At 36.8% G+C, this 22,103-nt stretch overlaps 1 protein-coding gene across 6 annotated transcripts; it reads left to right on the forward strand.

Annotated features, from left to right (window-relative positions):
• Positions 1 to 4,303: 4,303 nt before the first annotated feature.
• LOC121250160 (zinc finger BED domain-containing protein RICESLEEPER 2-like) lies at positions 4,304 to 20,772 on the forward strand. Of its 6 annotated transcripts, XM_041149139.1 has the most exons (4): positions 4,313 to 4,676; positions 8,813 to 8,969; positions 18,608 to 19,843; positions 19,961 to 20,772. In XM_041149139.1, exons 3-4 carry the CDS (start codon positions 18,635 to 18,637, stop codon positions 20,603 to 20,605), a joined length of 1,854 nt encoding a protein of 617 aa, XP_041005073.1. In that variant the 5' UTR covers positions 4,313 to 4,676; positions 8,813 to 8,969; positions 18,608 to 18,634; the 3' UTR covers positions 20,606 to 20,772. The 6 variants fall into 6 exon arrangements, with proteins under 6 accessions (XP_041005066.1, XP_041005073.1, XP_041005072.1 ...); XM_041149137.1 differs by having other exon boundaries at positions 4,314 to 4,681; positions 18,608 to 20,772; XM_041149136.1 differs by having other exon boundaries at positions 4,314 to 4,676; positions 8,795 to 8,969; positions 18,608 to 20,772.
• Positions 20,773 to 22,103: the final 1,331 nt, after the last annotated feature.

The raw sequence follows: 22,103 nt of genomic DNA on the forward strand, positions 1-22,103 counted from the left end.
TGGCATTTGTCCCATATAAATCAGCTTAAAACTGTTTATTTGCACTTAGAGATAAGCAGTCCAACTGTTACAACCGTATATTGTTTCTATGAAAACTGTGTTGATTTCCTTGCAACGTTTCTGTAAAAACTCGAAGCATGGCAACGAAATTTCGACAAAAACTCAAAGCATCGCAACATTTCCTTCCTTGCAACGTTTCATGCCTCACGGATACAAAATGGACCCAATTTCTGGCTTTTCAAAAACCCATGGCAAAACTATCCGAAAGCCATGCCAACAAAATCCTCTTAATCATCACTTCTTTCTTGCCGTTCAAACAAGCTACCAGAACTTGCTTTCCATCCAGTCCTCAAAATACAGTCCCTATTTCCCAATATCAAATAGACCACCCAACAGAGCCTTACACAGAAAAACTGAGAAACTCAACAAGGCCACTGTAGTAATCTCTCTTCAAACTGAAACACTTATATCACCGCCATCGGGAGAAACTCAGAAGGCATCAAAGGTGAGTTTTCCCTTCCTCCACAATGGGCGTTGGCCCTATCTCTCTACTCTGTCAATTTTTCATCTACAATAGTGATTTAATTTGTGGGATTTGCTCCTGCTTCGCCATTGAACATCATAGGGAGAGTCGAAAGACCATTCGAGCTACTAGAAAATTCCGGCCCAGTCGGCACCATCGCACTCCAATCTTCTCTTGGTAAGACCACGCCGATTCCTCTCTCTTTTCACTTGAATTTGTTTTAGTTTGGATTTTGTTTTTATGAGAATCACACTTATATTTTATGACAGTTAAAATATATTACTATGTATTTATTTATAATTAGATTACTATAGTAAATTGCAAAGGATTTTATTTAAGCATTCTACTACTTATTTTAATAGATTTAGATAAAATATAACTATTCGCTACGTTATAATTTGAAAATAAGATATATTAAGAATATTTAAATAACATTATTATTAGTTCTATATAAAAAATCAAAATTTTTAAAATTATTTTCTACAATATACTCAGTTAGTGACACGTCTTTTTGGAAATTTAGTGAGATAAAGATCATGTTTAAATATATATTTTTTGCGATCTCGAGTTAAGTTGGAATCTTCATGAATCGAGTGTGGGATTATGGAGCTCGGACTTTGGATAGTTCTTATAGCTACCCATTTCAGGTTAGTAGTTCATAGTTTTATTCACTTCTCTTGAAGTTTCTGATTTGAGAGATGGGTTAAATACATTTCATGGTGATCATTGTCATCATGTATTTATTTGTGACTTGAATAATTTGCATATATTAAGTTAAACTAATAGTCACATCTTCTATTTATACACTGTTTTTTTTTTTTAGATATGCATTTAAATTTTAAGATATATCCGGTATATGTATTCTTCTTAGAATATGGGAAAGTGAAAAACAAATCCAATCTAGAAGACATTGGGAAAACTTTAAAGAGTCAGATTCTGAGTTCATCAACAATGATTGCACTATACAATTATCACCGATCCCTTCAAGATCCCAATGATAGACCATTGAAAGCTACTGTGGGTGGAATCCACTATATTGAAAATTTGAAAAGTCTTATAAAGAATTTCGAACATGAAGAAAGATACTGGAAAAAGTATTCTAAGAGAAAAAATTGTTCATGCTATGCAATCTCATAGGAAAACTGGGATGAAGGTAGTAATGACATAGACAACCAAAACACCCCTCTACCAAGGATCGAAGAAGTTGGTCATACTAAAAAAGATGGTCAAAATGATGGCATCTACACAAGACATTACGTTGACTATGATGGGTGTGACACTAAACGACGTTCTGTTTTTTTAATGTCTTTAAATAACCATGAAAGTGGTACTCCATTTACATCATCATGGGAATCCAATGCACATAACTGTGATGATTTCATATCAGATAATGGTTCACGGAAGCATGGTTTTATAATGAATGATGTTGCAGCAAATGAATTAAGGAATCCCCAATATGACACCGCATCTCACTCTACACAGTTTAATTCGTGCATCAAGACCAAAGCAAGAATGCGTGTTATACTACCTACCCAGCGTTTTGACTTTGACATACCTAGTGATGATATTCCAACTGCAAAAATAAAAGCAATGGTTGACCCTGGTCCAAGCTATCGATCTAGGTCAGTGAGCAATACACAAGATGAATGCTCAATGTAAAGTCTGAAGGCCGCCAATCAGATCCAATATATCATGACCCTTTTAATGATCCAGAACCTTATATTCCAACATTCCAAACTATCCACCTTTGTTACAAGGTCAATACAAATTTGAAATGGCATCGAATAGGGCAATTGACAAGAATTGGATTAGTTGGGATAATTTTGAGGCTTAAAATGATTTTGAGGAATGGAGTTGTGATTAGCATATTAGTGAACGCATATGATATTTATTTTTTGATTAAAACTATGTATTTATTAGTTTTATGTTTGTTAGCAACTCTCTAACAATAATTTATTTGATGAATATGTATGTATCAATGTATTACCATTTTATTATAATTACTAGCAAGGACTTTACAATGCGCAGTCGAAATGTGTAGTGTAAGTGAAGACATTTAATGAAAAGTTGGTGCGATTTTGTTTTTCCATCCCATGATTTTTTTTCCAAAAAAAAAAAATACATGCCATGATTTCTGGTCTCTTGGCCACTGCCTCAATTTTCATTCTTTTGTATTTGTCAGGCATGTGGATTATGGAGACTCACATGTGAAAAACAAACCAATAAAGTCTCATGCATTTAATTCAAAAAAACATATCCAACTAGATCAAGACAGAAATTAATAGTTTGTGATAGTTTTAATAGTTTTGTGACTATTTCTATTCTTCAGTAAAATTAAAAATGGAAAATGCTAGACTAGCACATCTAGAAGACAAATAATTATAAATGATATAAGAAGTGAATGAAGAATGTGTCGTGATGGTGAACAAAGTAGGGATGACATAGTTGTGCGATGTAGAAGACTAACGATAATAGATAATATAGGAAGTGCAACAAGAATGTGTATTGATGGTGAACGAAGCAGAGATAGTACAATAGACGAATATCTAAATATATACCTATAAAATTCAGCATAAATAACGGTCTGCGCATTGCGCGAGTTATAGGCTCGTAGAAAGTAATAGAAGAGCACCTCATTTTATTAAGCTTTTTTTTTCTTTTTTTTTTCTTGAGGTTGTTTTGGCCTAGCCCGACACAATGGACCATTGGACCTGTGCAACTCCGAGTTGGGCTTCGACCTCCAACTCTGACTCCAGAGCTTCAATCGAAGTTGAAGCTCCACCTAGCCTCTAACCCTAGTCGGAGTCGGAGGTCGAAGCAACAGAATCGGAGCCCACCCCTAATATAAAGTATACGAATTTAAAAAATTATAATATCTATAATATAAAATTCAAGGAATATGCTAGTTTGCCCCCTCACTTTGACCGCTTGTGTATTTAATTTTTTTTTATTTAATGATTAAAAAAATAATTTTCAATGTATTGATATATTTTTTTTAAAAAAGAAATATTTAAATATGTTGAAAAAATATGAGAAAAAAAACTCACATTTAGCCTAGCGATCAGATTGAGCAGGCTACTCTAGGCGGCATAGTAGCCCGAGTCAAAATTCAAATATATATATTTTGGTTCGGTTCGATTCAATTCGGTTTTACAATATTGAAAACAGGTACCGAACCGGTTTCTAATTGATTTTGTCTCCTAGGAACCAAAACCGATCAAACATGTATTAAAACGGACCGAATAGGTTCAATTCGGTTGGTTTGATCGGTTTTTTGATTTTTTCTTACACCGCTACTTAGTATGTATATTTTAGGGTATTTGTTTTTTTGACAAATAATATTTGCATTTCCGGCGTACTCCATTTAAAAAATGTAGGTAAATTTAAGACTCATGTGAAAAAATTATTTTTTTAATAGTAGCTCCCACTTTGTTTCAGAGGGAGTAGCGTAAGAACTACACACTCTAGGGCTATATATTATCATTTTTGTCTTCAAGGATTTTGTTTAGAAAAATAATATTTACAGTCCTAGAGCAATCCCCATGTATTCCTTTTGATAAAAATTGATAAATCTAATACTCACACAAAATAAAAAATAAAATAATAATAATAACTCTCACTTTTTTTTTTTTTTTTTTTACCAATAATAACTCTCACTTCTTTTCGAAAGATGTATACACACTTCAAAATGTATATAGTAATCTGAATTTTTAACTGGAAGAAGCTTTGTGCCAAATTACAGATAAAAGGGAACGCGGTTCACCCTATGCGTGCCACTAAACGTCGCTTAGCGTATCATAGGATTACGATATTCCTAGTACAAAACCACCTGCCAAACGGGCTCCTCCCACAAGACACTTCTCACGATTTCTATTGTTTAAAAACCGTTCCTCCCCAGCTCGGAGCGGTACAGGCACCACGTCGCACGCCGTCGTCAGGAGACTCAGGACAGCAACCGAAACGTACGGCGGCACGTACGCGCAGCCGCTTCACAGAAAAGCACCGACTCACTCCTCCGCTGCACCAATACCCACGAACCCGACTCTATTCGCACGGCTCGGGACCACCGCACGCGCCACTACCGACGGAAACCCACGGTTCACCACTTCGCACAGCATCCTAACGCCGCTCACAAGCTTCATCTTGCCACAGCGTATGGTTCGGACCTTCTGCTTTTTCTTGTTCTTGTTTGTGTTTAATGGATTCGAACGGTTACCAAGAAATCCGTAGGTAAAGATTATTCATGCTCTGATACCGGATGGTTAAAAACCCCCAGTTCCTATCGAACTGAAATCAGAAAAATTAATGTAAAAACAAAAGAGAGCCCTAAAGATGAGGATAAATTGAGTGGGAAAACAAACCAGATTCTGTTGACACTAATGGCACATCCTTTTTTCTTGGTTCTCTTTTTTTTCGTTATATATGTCTAGTTTTTGGTTTTCTGATTCAATTCCCATTGTTGTGGTTCATTATTGCTTTGAACCTGTTGAATTCCTAGTGTGGAGTCGAATAGTCGTTTGACCAAGGGTTTTCCAATTGTTCCCAGTGCAAAACTGAAAAATATAGTTTACAGTTTATTCTGTTAATTTTCTTGGTCGCGGCTGTCCCTGTTATGGTTATGTCGGATTTTTAAATCAAATTAAGACTTATAAATGTAGGCTTTTCATTTCGAGGAAAATTTTAGCATGTTTTGAGGATATTTTTTCCGTTCACTTTTCAGTAGTGTATTATTGGAAGAACTGATAACATCTCTTTATTTCCTCATCTCTCTCTCTCTTGTTTAAGTAATCGGAAGTTTATTAGAAATGCCTAAGGTGTAGCTCAAGCACATAGGAAGTATACAAGAGGAACTACTCCTAACACAAAAAAGAGACAAGAAAATCATGGGAAAATATATCTTTCTCTACACTTATGTTGACGATGACCAATATGTCTTTCCATATTCATGCAAAAGCAAAGGGTTTCATGAATTTTACATTGAAGTTTGTTTTATATGCATCATCAATGTAAAGTGGGAAGTGGTATTTAATAATCTTTTGTTTTTGTTTTTGTTTTTCTGGTTGTATTGTCAGTAAGTTACATGCACTTTACTTCCCAAAATAGGTACACATGCAACAGTGAGTTTTGAACAACTATCGCACCCTCCTCTTTGTTCTACCGAGAAAGTGCTCTTATGGTGTCCCCTAAACCCACAAGTCAACATGTTTACTAATTTTAGCACTTGAACCGGAAGCTTTATGTATTCCAGTACTAAAAAAATTTCATCTATTTAAGCGAGCAAGAACTTATAAAAAAAAAAAAAAAAAAATCTATTCAGGCAAGCATTCGCAAAAAGTCTGGTATTTACTCAGTAACAGATCTTTGAATTCATGTATCACATATTTGGTCGAGATTTCCGTAGAAAATTGCTGTTCCATCATTCATTTGCCCCTCACTCGGGCATGACTAAATTCAATCATGTGATATAAAATATAGGTTTTTTTTTTTTTTTTTTTTTTTTTTTTTTTTTTTTAAGTTTGTTCTTATACATTTTCTATTTTCATCATCAATGGCATATTTTGGTAATGAGATATGAGGAGATGTGATATCCCATATGATAAGGATAAAGTAGGTGGTATATGGGAGATCCCACATTGCTTGAGAATGAGAAGTTTTTGCTCTTTATAATGTTTCAGTGGTACTCCAATTGTATCATTGACTAGTCCTTTTGGAGTATAGGCCAAGTGGTTTGGGCCTTTCATTGAAGCGTTACAAGAGAATTCTGTGAATAGTAGTAAAATGGTTTGAGTTAAGATGTTTTATTGGGTTTTGGGAAAGGAGAGAGAAAATGTTGAATAAAAATATTATAAAGTTAAAAAATTGTTTAAATATTATTTTTTAATATTATTGTTGTCATGAAATTTAAAAAAAGTTGTATTGTTTTTTATGTTTTGTTTGGGAGTATGAGAAAGTTATAATGATTAGGTAATGATTAGATAAAAAAATTAAAGATTTGAAATTGAAAAATGTTTTGTGTTTAAGTGATGTTTGGGAATGAAATTATGAAAAAATTTGAGATGAGATGAGATGTTTTGAACTCATCTCACTTCTCAAACATGGCCTAAGTCTTTGTGGAGGGTCTTCTTTAAACAATTGGTTATTTAATAAATTCACACCTTGAATCACTTGTCAACATAAAATAATTGTATGTTTTGAATCACTAGTTATAATGCCCATCTCATTATAGATTGCATATGCTATCCATCCCCGTATTGTCAGCAAAATTTAGTTTTAAACCAAGAAAAGTCCAAACTACATATGAGCATATACTTCAAAAAAACTTGTCAGAGTTAAAATAGGATACCAATGAAATCTTTTAAAGCACAAGAATTTCTCTATGCCAGACATTGCAATTTCATTCACCACCCTCCTACCCTTGTATGCTCAATTTGGGGTATTACTTAATAGGATCCTTAGTCTTGATTTTTCTTTGCTGCAAACTCCAATGGAAAGTCATCTACTAAGCCTATAGCCTTTTTCTGATGGGCCTTAAATTTAAGCTTATTATATATATTTGAATTTCAAAGGTAGTAGGGTTTATTAAACTAATGGGGCATGCTTGGGTGGCTACAAAAATGATAGAGAGACACTCATTAAGAATATCAAAGGATGGAAGTACTTTAGTTATTTGCATGTCGTATAGGGCATTGAAGGTTCTATATAGGTGTCAAGCTTATGGTTTTAGCATATGAATTGTCATTGATTGTAACGTCCCAATGGAAGACCCAAATCACATGGCCTATATTCCAAAAAGATTAGTCAATGATACAATTAGAGCCCCATTGGAACCTTATAAAGAGCAAGAACTTTTCATTCCCATGCAATGTGGGATCTCATACACCACCTATCAATATTCTTATCATATGGGGTATCACAACTTACCCCCCTTAAATTCCCAACGTCCTCGTCGGGCCAGTCCATTGTAGATGGCACGGCTCAAGTCGCACATTTCTAGTTGGGATAGGCTCTGATGCCATTTGTAATGCCCTAAAAAAAGACCCAAATCACATAACCTATACTCCAAAAGGACTAGTCAATGATACAATTGGAGTCTCATTAAAACCTTATAAAGGGCCATGACTTCTCCTTCTCAAGCAATGTGGGATTTCATACACCATCTACCCATATCCTTATCATATGGGATATCACATTGATGCTTGAATAAATTATATATCGATCGGTTAGGGGCCCTTCTGCCACACTAGCACCAAGCTCTGGTTCTCACCTTCAGAGTTGGGGTTCAACATTCCCTTCCCCCTTTGTGTAGCCAAAGAAATGAGATTTTACCATATATTGATCATGTATTTGATATTGGGGTTTAAGGAACATCAAACCTTTTGAGTACACTAATGCTTCTACACAACAACCTTCATTTGTGGTCTTTGCTCTAGTAGTTTTAGGATGTGGGCCTTTGTGAGAATTTTTTTTAGGTAAAGTTTTTGGATAGTTAAATTTTATGCTTGCTAAGATTGGAACCCTGAATTGATTAATTGTTTACTGTTAGGATATGTGTTTCTAGTCCAGCTATGTGCTATTAGCTTAAATTTATTTTATTTTACAAGTAAGATAAGTTCAATTAATGATCATAAAGGCACTATCTAAGAGGATGTTTGGAAACATATCTCATCCCATCCTATCCCATCCTATCTCATCTCATCACATCTCATTTTCTTCCTAAACATCATTCAAATACAAACACTTTCAAACTAATCATTACAATTTTTTCAAATTAATCATTACAACTTTCCCATATTTTTAAACAAAAAACAATTCAATTTTTTCAAATCTCAAAACAAAAATAATATTAAAAAATAATATTTTAACTTTATAAAAGAAAATCAATTTTTTATCTCTCATTTCCCAAAACCCAATAAATATTTAACTCAAACTATCTTACTACTATTCACAAACTATCTTGCTATTATTCACAAGATTCTTATTTCATCTCATTCTCCAAGCATCTCCTAAATACACATGAGCATACATTGGATCTACCTATCTAGAGAAAGTAAAAGGCTGAAAAGCTAAAGATAGAGAAACATAAATAAGCAATCATTCAAGAGTATAGCTTAGTAAAGTAGAAAGCTTTGAGCTCATCCATTATCCTTGTGTTGTTCTTTGAAATTTTATCATTTCATTCATGCTAATCTCCACAATAAGCATATTGGAAATCATTTTCCACCATAGCCTAATGTGTTCACTCCCGAATTGATGTTTCAAACATTCTTATAGATTTACCACCCATCTCAGCATAACTCAGATGAACTTGAAGAGGCCAAAAATTGCTTGCCACAAAGTACAAGCTATCTGATGATGAAGTAAGAGATGATCTACTATTTCCTTTACCTTTTTGCACGTGCAACACGATTCAATCATCACAGCATGTCTTGTCGATAAGCACTTAAAGGAGAATTTTGAACCGGACCAATTCTTTCAGTCCACCAAAACACCAGACCAGACCAATTTGGTTTGGTCAGGTCTGTCTTATCTGGGTATTTTGGTTCGGGTATTTTTTTATCCATTTTTTCAAGTTTTTGATAAAAGTTGTATAAAAATCATTCTTATAGGAAAAAGCAGGTTACTAAACTTCTCTCTTCTCTCTTTTTCTCTCCGTACACCTTGCGATTATATTTTCTTTCTTTTCCGACTTGTTTTCCTCCGTATTGCTTCCGATGGTGCTTTTGGGTGTTTGATGGTGCATTCAAAGGCTGTTTTTATTGGAAAAATATGTTATCCATAAAAGGGATCAATATTTAATCAAAACTGTTCAAGGTGTCAAGGGATGAGAGGTACGTAATCTTTATAGAGAAGGGATGGAAAGTGATAAAAAAGATGGAACTGGGATTGGGGACAGTATGTTGGTTTTATAAGGCAATGGAAGAGTGCTTGAAGGGAGAGGGAAAGGGTTTCTACACTGCCCATAGGGATGGGGACAAGGGCTATATTGCTCAACGATGCACCAATTCTAGGGGAGAATATATGGCGTTGGTGGAGTATGGTGGAGGGGGACGTCGGAACTTCATCTTCATACTAGGTGACAGGGACAGAGTGGGTTGGAGTATGGTGGAGGGGGACAAGGGCTATATTGCTCAACGATGCACCAATTCTAGGGGAGAATATATGGCGTTGGTGGAGTATGGTGGAGGGGGACGTCAAAAATCTTCATACCAGGCGGCAGGGACAGAGTGGGTTGGAGAAAACTTGTGGTGGCGTTGAAGGAAGCTGGAAGTGTTGGTGGTTCAAGGCGACTGGTACCACCAGCCACGACTTCGCAGAACTCAAATTTTTTATCGTATAGTGATGTTCTTCGAGGTAGTAGAGAGGTGGAGAGGCCTCAAGACGTGAACTGTGCAGAGAAAGTAGGTCTGTTGAAGCAAGGTCCTGTCACTTCTTTGGGTAATGATTAGTTGCGGGATGGAGATGGCAAAGTTTTTGTTGTGCTGAAAGAAGAAAGCGTGTTGAAGGCTCTATGCGAAATGGAAGTGCAGCTAGGAGAGTTAACAAATAGAGTGGGATGGTTAAAACGATGTGTTGAATTAAAAGGAATGATGGGGTTGGGCCTGGGCCAGGGATGGGAAGTTGAAGACCAACGGGCGAGGGACTGGGCCTGGGAGCCCATAGGTAAGGGGAAGGGAAAGATAACGGGCAGTGAAGTTGGGCTTCAACCCAGTAAGGCCCAAAAGAGATCTGGCCTTTTCTGGAGGAAGATGAGCCATCGCTTCCAAGAGGAGGAAGCTGGCCCATCGGGGGGTGGGGCTGAGCTGTCATTCCCGGCGTTGCCTCAGACAACCTTGCCAAAGGTGGTAGTCCCTACGGTGGAGGTAACAGCTCGGGCAGCAATCGTAACAGTGTCTGATGCCCTAAGAGTGTGCGATAACACTGCCGACATTGATGCAAATGTCTCGGACCTCACACAGAAAGGTGCGACGGAGGCTGGTGGCACATTTAAGATGTCCTTGGGGTTTGAAGTTTCTGCGATTGAGGAGAATATTTTCACTGGTTTCATTCCCACGTGTGGGTTGCTATAGGGGCCAACTATGGGGGATGCATAGAACTCCCGAGGATCGACAGCGACTCCTCAGGCACAACTCAAGTGGCGGCTGGAGAAATCATTGCTAGGCAGAAATCGACACCAACTGTTGGTGAAGTCGTGGACCCAAACAGTGATGATCTAGTACCATCACCTTTACGGGAGCATGGAGAAGCAAGCTCAGACAAGACCACAGAGGACCCTTTTATGTAGGAGCCAGAAGGAGATGATATGCAGTTGGTCATATGCAAAGGGGAATGCATAGATAGATGAGATGCTGAACCATTATGATTGCTCCCTCCTAATCCCAATTCGGAACGGTTTATTTCAAATTAGGTATTCAAGAAAGTGGAGTTGCAAGTTTGTGCTAGGGTGTCTTGTTTAGGTTTTGAAGAGCAGTTTAGGACTCTTCTTATAGCCATTGAAGAGAGTAGATTGAAGTCGACTACAAAGAGAGATAGGGAACTTAAAAGACTACAATGCTCTATAAATTATGAAGTGAAGGAAGGAAGTGGCGGTAGGGATAGAATGAAAGGGAGGGGAGTGACCATTGTCCATGAAACCTAAGGTTCTCTCATGGAACATGTGGGGGCTTAATGATCGCAAGAAGCGCCTTCATATAAAATCCTTGTTGCGTATGTGGAAGCTGGATGTGGTGTGTCTTCAAGAAACAAAACTAAGGATTGTTGATCGAAGACTTATACGTAGCTTATGCTGATCATACTTGGCTTCGGAAGGAACGTCTGGTGGGATGCTTTTGATGTAGGATAAAAGAGTTGTGGAGGGATGTGGAGGAGTGTGTTGGGACTTTTTCGGTGGCTTGTTTATTCAAAAATGTAGTAGATGGGTGGGAGTGGGCATATGTAGGCATTTATGGACCAAATCTAGATAGAGAAAGGAAAATGTTGTGGGAGGAGTTGGCAGGCGTATATTATCTATGGGATGTGTCGTGGTGTATGGGTGGGGATTTCAATATCACTCGTTTTCCAAGCGAGCGATCAGGGAATATTTGCCACTCAATAGCCATGGAGGAGTTTTCCGAGTTTATATTTGATTTGGATCTAATGGATCTTCCTCTTGCTAGGGGTGAGTTCACATGGTCCAATAGTAGGGGGTGGTCGAAACTAGATAGGTTTATTGTTTCTCCTTCTTGGGAAACCCACTATTTGGACTTGTATCAAAAGAGGCTGGCTCAGTGTTGCTCAGATCAATTTCCCATTATGTTAGACTGTGGAGGCATTAATAGGGGTCGCCAGTATTTCAAGTTCGAAAATATGTGGTTAGCAGTGGATGGTTTTGCTGAGAAAGTCTGTACCTGGTGGTCTTCCTATTAGTTATTTGGTACCCCTAGTTTCATCCTTACAGGTAAGCTTAAAGCTTTAAAGCAAGACCTAAGGAGGTGGAACTTGGAAGCTTTTGGCAATATTGACAACCAGAAGACTATCCTATTGGAGGAGCTTTAGGACTTGGAGGAACAGTGTTTGATGGGAAACACCCCTGAAGAGTCTTGTTGATGGAGGAAACATCGTGGCCCAAAAATCCAGAGCTCTTTGGCTAAAAGAAGGATAAATGTACAAAGTTTTTTCATAGTGGCCAATTCTCATAGGCGCAACAACACTATTGAGACTCTTAAGGCAGGTAATCAAGGTCTCTCTCTCTCTCTCTCTCTCTCCCCCCCCCCCCCCCCCCGGATTTAGAAAACCATATTGTGAACTACTATGAGAATCTGCTCACGGAGCTGACTTGTTGGAGGCCAAAGCTCGATGGTTTGCCTTTTGAGGCCATTGATATGCAGAGTGCGAGCTGGTTGGAAAGACCTTTTGAAGAAGATGAGGTGTATAAGGTCATTAGCAGCATGGCCAAAGACGAAGCATCCGGGCTGGATGGGGTTTCGATGGGGTTTTTGGGAGATTGTGAAATGTGATGTTATGTGGGTCTTTATTGAATTCCATGCTTTCCAAAAATTCAAAAAGTGCTTCAATGCGACGTTCATAGCCCCTTGTTCCGAAGAAACAAGGAATGTTGGAAGTTGATGATTTCCGTCCCATTAGCCTAGTGAGTGGGGTACAAAATTATCTCGAAAGTTCTGGCTAATCGACGAAGTCTCAAAATGCCTTCGTTCAGGGGAGGCAGATACTTGATTCAGTTCTTATTGCCAATGAGTGTTTGGATCAGAGGTTAAAGAAGGGTAACTCGGGCATACTTTGTAAGCTTGACATGGAGAAAGCCTATGATCATGTAAATTGGGATTTTCCCCTTTACTTACTTGGGAGATGTGGTTTCGGTAACAGGTGGATTTCATGGATTCGATATTGCATAACTACTGTGCATTTCTCAGTGCTAGTTAATGGTACTCTGGTGGGATTCTTTAATAGTTCATGCGGATTGAGGCAAGGGGATCTGTTGTCTCCATTTCTATTCGTAATTGTTATGGAGGCTCTAGGCCGAATGGTGAAGGCAGTGATAGATGGAGGATATATAGTGGGTTTTTTGGTAGGCAATGGTACTTATGGTTCTATCATGATCTCACATCTTTTATTTGCAGATGATACACTTCTCTTTTGTGAAGCGGAGGTAGGTCAAAGCCAAGCCATACGAGCACTCTTGTTGTGCTTTGAGGCCGTAACGGGTCTCAAGGTAAACTTGGGCAAATCTGAGTGGTGGTGGTGGTGGGTGTGGTGCCCCATATCAATACACTAGTAGAAACGTTGGGGTGTGAAGTGGGTTCTTTGCCTATGAAATATTTGGGCCCTTCCTTAGGGGGCTACTTTCAAAGCTAGAGGTATATGGGAAGGGGTTATTGAGAGAGTGAAGAAACGGTTGGCTGGGTGGAAACGGCTGTATCTATTGAAGGGAGGGCGACTCACATGATCACTAGCACTTTATCTAACCTCCTAACCTATTTCCTATCTCTATTCCCATTGCCGGCAGGGGTGGCGCATTGAATCGAGAAGTTATTCCGGACTTTCTTGTGGGGTGGTTTGGGGGAAGAAACCAAATTCCATCTTGTTAATTGGAATAAACTTTGCTCCCCAGTTTCGAGTGGTGGTTTAGGTGTGTGCAATTTGAAGACTTTCAATAAAACTCTTTTGGGGAAGTGGCTATGGAGGTATCAAGAAGAAGGGGAGTCTTTGTGGAAGGAAGTTGTAGACTCTAGACATGGAGGTGCTTGGGGGGGTTGGTGCACTAATGAAGTGAGGGGGGATATGGTGTGGGTTTGTGGAGATATATAAGGGGGGGATGGCAATGCTTTGAAAATAATATTAGATTTGTAGTCGGACAGTGCACTTGCATCAAGTTTTGGCAGGATGTCTGGTGTGGAGAGCGTTCTTTAGAGAGGGCCTTCCCAGCTCTCTATAACATTGTAGCTAATAGGGAGGCTTCAATAGCAGATCTATTAGTGTTTGCCCGAGACTCTTATCAATGGAATATTTTATTCACTCGGGCTAACCATGATTGGGAGTTGTCTACTGTTTCAGAATTTTTTAGCTTGATATACTCTTCAGAAAGATTAATGACACAAGAAGATAGGCTACAATGGAGGTGCAAGGGCAGTAAGAAGTTCTCAGTCAAGGCATATTATAAAATTTTGGCATCACAAGGTAATGCACATTTCCCGTGGAAAAGTGTTTGGAGGTCACGCATACCTTCCAAAGTGGCTTTTTTTGTGTGGACTGCTGCACTTGGAAAAATTCTAACCACGGATAATTTAAGGAAGAGGGGCCTCATTGTGATGAATTGGTGTTATTTGTGCAAAAAACATGGAGAGTCAATGGACCATTTACTATTGCATTGTGAGGTGACGAGAGAATTGTGGAATGGGATATTTAGTAGGGTGGATGTTGCGTGGGTTATGCCGGCAAAGGTGGCTGACCTGCTTGCTTGTTGGAAGGGTCTACAAGGTTGTTTCCAAGTAGCAGCAGCTTGGAAGATGATCCCCCTATGCATTATGTGGTGTCTTTGGATGCAAAGGAATGCACGATGCGTTGAAGATAGGGAGCGAGCAATGGAGGAGCTTCAGAATTTTTTTCTACACACTTTACTCTTATGGTTTTCAGCCATTGTTCTTAATGGAAATAGTGTACATGAGTTCTTAGCTCTAATTTAGCTTTTTAAGAATGTACTTAGGTGTTTTCTATTGTATACTCTCTATGTACATAGGCCATGCCTATTTTCATTCATATTGATGAAAATTACTTTTTACTGATCAAAAAAAAAAAAAAAAAGTGTATAAAATGATAAAAAAATGTAATTAAGTGAATGATTTAATCTAAGTTCTCTAACCTAGAATATAATTAACTAATCATGTATTTTAATTAAGTGTAATAAATTAATAATGTTATCAATATGTGTATTATCAATAATTAATAGTTAATACCCTGTCTTAAAATTCTTAGTGTTTTAATCTTTTTTATAATTTAAGCATAAATACTTAGGTTAGAAGAAAATTACATAATTACTTATAATTAATTAGAAGAAAGGTACATAATGACTTGCTTTCAATTTATACAACTACTTAAAAAAATTATAAAATATCATATAAAAAAACATTTAAAAATTTATATTGTAAACTCAGTCGATCCAGTCCGGTCTTGGGTTTAGGGACCGAAAACCAATTTTCTCTACTTTCTTGGACTGAGACCGACCGGTTCCTTAATTGATTCGGTCCAAACTGACTAAAATTGGTCTGTTTTTTCATTTTGGATGGAAATTCTTACATCCCTACCCATTGCATTTTGTCGAGCCCATCTTTTTTTTCAAACACACAATACAATTGAGTAGTGTAGAATGATTTCTCAATCTTGTGCTGCTTTGTTAAAATTTTCTACTCATTGATGAAGTCTATTTGGAAGCTTTATATTCTCTATTATAAAGGCTTCCTTAGACCGAGCAAGGAAAAATAGATATGGGAATGCCCTAGTAAGAGGGTGATTTTCACACCACACATCCTATCAAAACTTTATTTTGGATCATCTCCCATCGGCCACCAATTATATGATAGTTTTTGAAATCACCCTTGAGCCCATTGTAATATTTTTTCATGTTCCAACCCTATATGTTCCATTCACCTCATTACAGCTCCATCAACTATCATATCACATTTATCACCATTCTCTGTAGGTTCTCTCTTTGTGGCATACATGTAAAGCCCTAATGGAAAGCCCAAACCACATAATCTATACTCCAAAAGAACTAGTTAATGATATAATTAGAGCTCCATTGGAACCTTATAAAGAGCAAAAATTTCTCCTTCCCAAGCAGTGTGAGATCTCATGCACCACCTACCCTTATCGTATGGGGTATCACAATCTACCCCCTTAAATTCCAAACGTCCTCATCAAGTTAGTCCGTCGTAGCTAGCATAGCTCAAGTCCCATATTTCTGGTTAGGATAGGCTCTGATACCATTTTTAACGCCTTCAATGGAAGGCCCAAATCACATGGTCTATATTCCAAAAGGACTAATCAATAATACAATTGGAGCCCCATTGGAACCTTATAAAGAGCAAGAACTTCTTATTCCCAAGTAATGTGGGATCTCATACACTACCTACCCATATCCTTATCTTATGAGGGGTATCACAATACATCCATAGCCACTTTCTTAAGAGGGCCCGGTTGAATGTAATAAACTTTCTTATGCCCCAAGACTCCTGTCGCTGCTAAAGGTAAGATTTTAAAGTCGCTCAAGCAATTTCTTTAAAAAGAAGAGCGAGCAAGATAAGGCTTTATAGCTGTATTTTGCAAGAGCGCTCAAGCGTTCTATCTTGCTAATAATACGGATGGGGCTCAAAAGCTGCAAAGAAAGTCGAGTTGCTATAATCGAGCTGTGAAATTGGCATGATGAGGTATTGGATGTGTTCAGTGAATATAGAGAAAGACTCTAAAATAGAGCACCATGCTATATTGGCAGGCAAGGCTTGAAAAATCGGAATCGATTAGGAACCGATTCAATGAGTTGAGTGATTCAACAAATTGAATTGAACGATTCATAAAAATTTTTAATCGGTTATTTTAATGTTGATAAAAAGTATTAAAAATTATATATAGTGCAATTCATGCATTTTATATCATGTATAAAAGAGTATAAAATATAAATTCATGAACTAGTTTCAATAAAAGTATTATATGAATCTAAATAGCTTTAATAAATATATAATTTATGTATTTAACCTCAATTGTTGACATTTTTTTGCCTCATATACGAAGAAAATAGAGACCATTAAGTTATAAGCACATGACAAATGTAGTATTTTATGCACAACCACAAATTTAATATAAAAATCTTCATTCATCTTCTAATTTTTTTTTTTCAACTAAAGAAAATAAAGAACTAAATGTTTTATCTTTCAATTTTTCTACGATTCTTATTGAATATAATGATGAAAATGTTAATATATGTTTAGTTCTATCATATTTTTGTACAAGGAAAAAGAAAAAAAAAAAAAAACTCAGTTATTAGGCAGACAACTTAAAAGTAAATATTTCGAATCAGTTCAAATTGGCCTAAAGTAAGCTAGAATTGGTCGATTGAAGCAGTTCAGTGAACAATTCAAAATGTTCACTAAAATTGGTTCAGTTTCTTATCGATTCAATTTTGAATCAGCCTGAATTGAATCGTTTTTTCAAGTCTGGCAGGCCTTCAGCAAAATGAGGTTGGTAGCTTTCGCTAATGAGAGATGGGTTTAAGGATTAGGTCTCCTAATTCATGGAATTCATTCTCTTTATTAGTTTATTTTTAAAGCAGCAGCATCCTCCCTTAACTCTATCCCATTTTTAAATCATGGACTTCTCCCCAGAGCTGCGGAATTAACAACTATTAGAAAGTAGAATTACCAACAGTACGATCTTGGACTGGCCCCCTTTGCATGACCTAGAAAGAAAAAGAAGTTCGTGCTACAATAAGGCCACTAAACTCCTCCCTCAGGACACTGTTGTTTTGCCCATCAGGATGGGGTAGCACCTGCCCTTAGATATATTTAGGAGCTCATCTTGGGGGAGTCACTAGGTGGAATTCCAGGCTTCCAGCTCCACCCCATAAAAGTTCCTCTGTAAATTATCAATGCAATTGGATACCTGCAGGGAAGCGGAATAAAGACTTAAAATAGGCAGGTTGATTAGAGAGGGTGCTCTTTATCAGAGTTATTCTATCACCTTTGGACAAATATATCCTCTTTCATCCAACCAACCGATGTCCATCTTTTTTAGAACACTTTCCCAAATTGACTTGGCTATTCGCTTAAACATATATAGGAAAGAAAATCTAATTCTAGGATGAGTTAATTGTCGTTTTGGCATCCTTTGCAAGACCTTCTTATTCATCCATTGTTTCTGCAAATCTTTAATGAATAACCTTCTCTGTGACATGTTTCTTGAGCTCATATTAGACTTACCAATAAACCCGGTATTTCACTTACATCAAAAAGATGAAAAAAAAAAGAGACTTGGATGAGACTGCTTAAAAATTCAGATTAATCTTCTTTCCAAATCTAGGGACATCTTTTGATAATCTTGTGCAAGATCTTGGGAGTTTTTGTAAGCTTTCCATTAATGCATTGAATATGCTTAAAAATTTTTAAGAATCGTTTCTTTTAAATCTCTCTTACCATCTCCCCACCCTTCTCTTCATAATTGTCTCCTGTTCTTTCCTCATATTATAATTAATCAACATTTCTATGTAACCAGCGACAAAAAATCGTGTTTAGTACTAATTTTCCTAATTGTTATTAAAGTTTGAGTAACTGTACCATATTTTTTTCTTGGATCCTTTGTATCTATATTTGCCATTTGGTTCCTGTTGTCTTCTATGCTTTACATTTGATTTCAATAAATTTGCTTCATGTTTCTCAGAAATGGTTTTGTACTGTATAGGAAATGAACAAACTAGTGTCTTCTTTTTTTGGCGATGATGTCTTACATAGGTTACTGTTTGTTCTGCAGTTTATAGATTTTGTCAGTTTTCTTTCAGTTTTTATTTATCAACATAACATATTTGTATATATTTTCGATTTTCAGATATCGGTGAAAGATTAGGTTCATGCTATGGATTTGTCAGATGCTGTAATAGTCAATTCTAGCCGTTTGAAATCAGTTGTATGGAATGACTTTGATAGGGTCAAGAAAGGTGATACCTGTGTGGCTGTATGTAGGCATTGTAAAAAGAAACTTAGTGGATCGAGTACAAGCGGAACATCGCATTTGAGGAATCATTTGATCAGGTGCCAGAGAAGATCTAATCATGGCATACCTCAATATATTGCAGCGAGGGAAAAGAAAAAGGAAAGGACACTGGCTCTGGCAAATTTAAATTTGGATCAAGAGCAGCGAAAGGATGAAATGCTCAGCCTTGCGAATGTTAGATTTGAGCAAGAGCAACACATGAAAGATGAGCTTGTTAACAGTGGAACGGGTAGCTTTGATCAAAGGCGAAGTCAATTTGATCTTGCTCGCATGATCATTTTACATGGGTATCCATTGGCCATGGTTGAGCATTTTGGATTTAGAGTCTTTGTTAAGAATATGCAGCCACTTTTTGAGCTCGTGACATTTAGTAAAGCTGAGGCTGATTGTATTGAAATTTACATGAAAGAGAAACAGAAGGTGAATGAAGTGTTGGATAAATTGCCTGGAAAAATCAGCCTCACTGCAGAGTTGTGGGCTGCATATGGCGACGTTGAGTACTTGTGTTTGACAGCACACTACATTGATGAATCTTGGCTGTTAAAGAAGATGGTTCTAAATTTTAGTTTGGTTGATCCTTCCCATACTGAAGACATGCGCTCAGATGTTATCATGACATGTTTGATGGATTGGGATATTGACCGCAAGTTGTTTTCCATGACATTTGATAGTTGTTCTACCAACGACAACATTGTCTTTAGAATCAGAGACCGGCTGTCCCAGAACAGATTTCTTTATTGTAACGGTCAATTCTTTGATGTACGCTGTGTGGCAAATGTTATCAATTTGATGGTTCAGGATGCCTTGGAAGCACTATCGGATGTAACCCATAAGATTCGGGAAAGTATTCAACACTTGAAAAGTACGCAAGCAATGCAAGCAAAGTTCAATGAAGTGGCTGAAGAAGTTAAAGTTCAAAGTCAAAAGTCCTTATGTCTAGATAATTCATTGCGATGGAACTCCACGTATATTATGCTTGAAGTGGCTTTGGAATACAGGGAGGCATTCTCTCTTTTGCAAGAAAATGACCGTGTCTACACAATGTGCCCATCTGACACAGAGTGGGAGAGAGTGAGTGTTGTTACTAGTTTCTTGAAGCTCTTTGTTGAGGTTACGAATGTTTTGACAAAGTGCAAGTCTCCAACAGCAAATATATATTTTCCTGAGCTCTGTGATATTCACTTGCAGTTGATTGAATGGTGCCAGAATTCAGATCAGTGTATAAGTTCTTTGGCATCGAAGATGAGAAATAAGTTTGAAGAATATTGGGAGAGATGCAGCTCTGGTTTAGCAGTTGCAGCCATCTTAGATCCTCGATTTAAGATGAAACTGGTAGAGTATTACTATCCACAAATCTATGGTAGCAGTGCTTCAGAACGTGTTGATGATGTCTTTCACTGTGTCAAGGAACTTTACAATGAACATTCAATCTGCTCACCACTAGCTTCTCATGATCAAGGTCTGTCCTGGCAAGTGGGTGGTTCCTCACCTGCTTCAAGGGATAGGCTGATGGGGTTTGACAAATACCTACATGAAACTGCTCATAGTGAAGGCATGAAATCGGATCTAGACAAGTATCTAGAGGAGCCCCTCTTTCCTCGTAATGTAGATTTCAACATACTAAATTGGTGGAAAGTACATACTCCAAGGTATCCTATCTTATCTATGATGGCGCGGAATGTGTTAGCAGTTCCCATGTCCAAATTTACTTCAGAGTTTGCATTCAACACCGGAGGAAGGGTACTCCGCCGAAATTGGAGTTCACTGAGTCCATATACAGTCCAAGCGTTGGTGTGTTCACAAGATTGGATACGGAATGAACTAGAAAGTTAATTTTCTTTTCTTTCCCCTTTAAATCTCATTTTTGGTAAATTCTATCTGTCACTGAGCTTTCTTTTTCTTGGATTTCTGTAGCTCATCTATGGCAGGATCAAGCTAATCCCTGTACCAATATTTTGATGCATAGTAGTGAGTCAATTTTAAGGTTATCCATTCCAATATTTGCCATCTTTACATCAGTCTAGATGGGGTGGCAATAAACTATTTCTTGCTCAAATTGTGCACGCGTATTTGTTTTTTTTTTTTTATTTATTTATTTTTTTCCATACTGTAGAGGACTGCCTATGTTCTAGTTATCACTAAATTTCTGTGATTTGGGATAAATAGATGAGTTTTTATCCCAGGAAAACAAGCTACATCAGTGAGTTTTACTTTATGGCCTACGGTATTAGACATGGCAAAATTCGTACATTCAGTTTCATATTGAGATATATTTAATCATAGACACATATTATTAAGAAAATCAAAAGTATAACTAATGATTAAAGTATAAATAATTTGAAAAAATTGAATTGTTTATTTTATTTTATGTGAAATTTTTTTAAAAAAATGTAATAATTAAATAAAATGAGTTGAAAAAAATTGTGAAAATAAACGAGAGGCCGAGAAATGATACTCGGCCATGTTAGCTTAACTAATCACACTTCCTACGAGGTATATATTTCAAATAGTTCCAAACTATCCCACCTACAACGTACCAATCCACTATTTGAATATATACTTACAAGTAGATTACAAACTTTAACAATAATCACTTGTTGGTTTGTAGCTAACACTGTAACGGCCCGGTGAAATATTCCAAGGACAAAATAGGAATAATTTTACTATGTCTAAAATTAATTTTGATATTATCGTAAACATTTTAATTCAGATTATTATTATTATTATTAATTTATTTATTAAAAGATAAACGTAGTTAAATCTTCAGTCTAGAATTTTTCTCATTTTAAAGTCATCACTAATTAAGATCCCTACACAATCTTAGTCACTCTCAGTCCTACATTAAATGAATTGGTACATTATGTTTTAATGAACTCTCTTCTCTGTGGATTGCGAGTGTTCAGCATTTTAGGTTGCGTTTAAATGTTGAGGTAAATTGAATTGAGTTGAATTTTTTATGAATAATAATGAGTTGAGATGGTGGAGTAAGTTTTGTAGAGTTTATCTAAAATAAGTTTAGATGTATTTATGAGAAGTTGAAAAAAGTTGAGGGTTCCACGTGTAAAGAGGTTTTGAGTTGAAAAATGTTATAGGTCTCACGTGTAAAGAGATTTTGATTTGAGATGAGTTTAGTAATTTGAAAGTTATGTATTTGAATACTAGAAGAGTTATAGGCTAGTTTGGATTCAGAGATAAGATGAAATAGTTTTACATGAAAGACGAAAGTTGAAAAAGATTTTATTAGAATATTATTTTTTAATATTATTATTTAAAAAATGAATTGAGATTCGAAGAAGTTAAATTGTTTTTAGAAAATTGTAATGACGAGATT

The sequence above is a fragment of the Juglans microcarpa x Juglans regia genome, chromosome 2D, assembly GCF_004785595.1.
Source record: "Juglans microcarpa x Juglans regia isolate MS1-56 chromosome 2D, Jm3101_v1.0, whole genome shotgun sequence".
Classification (NCBI taxonomy): Eukaryota; Viridiplantae; Streptophyta; class Magnoliopsida; order Fagales; family Juglandaceae; genus Juglans; species Juglans microcarpa x Juglans regia.

Coding starts and splice junctions, on each gene's coding strand:
- LOC121250160 (XM_041149132.1), top strand. CDS start 18,635: ATGGATTTGTCAGATGCTGTAATAGTCAATTCTAGCCGTTTGAAATCA.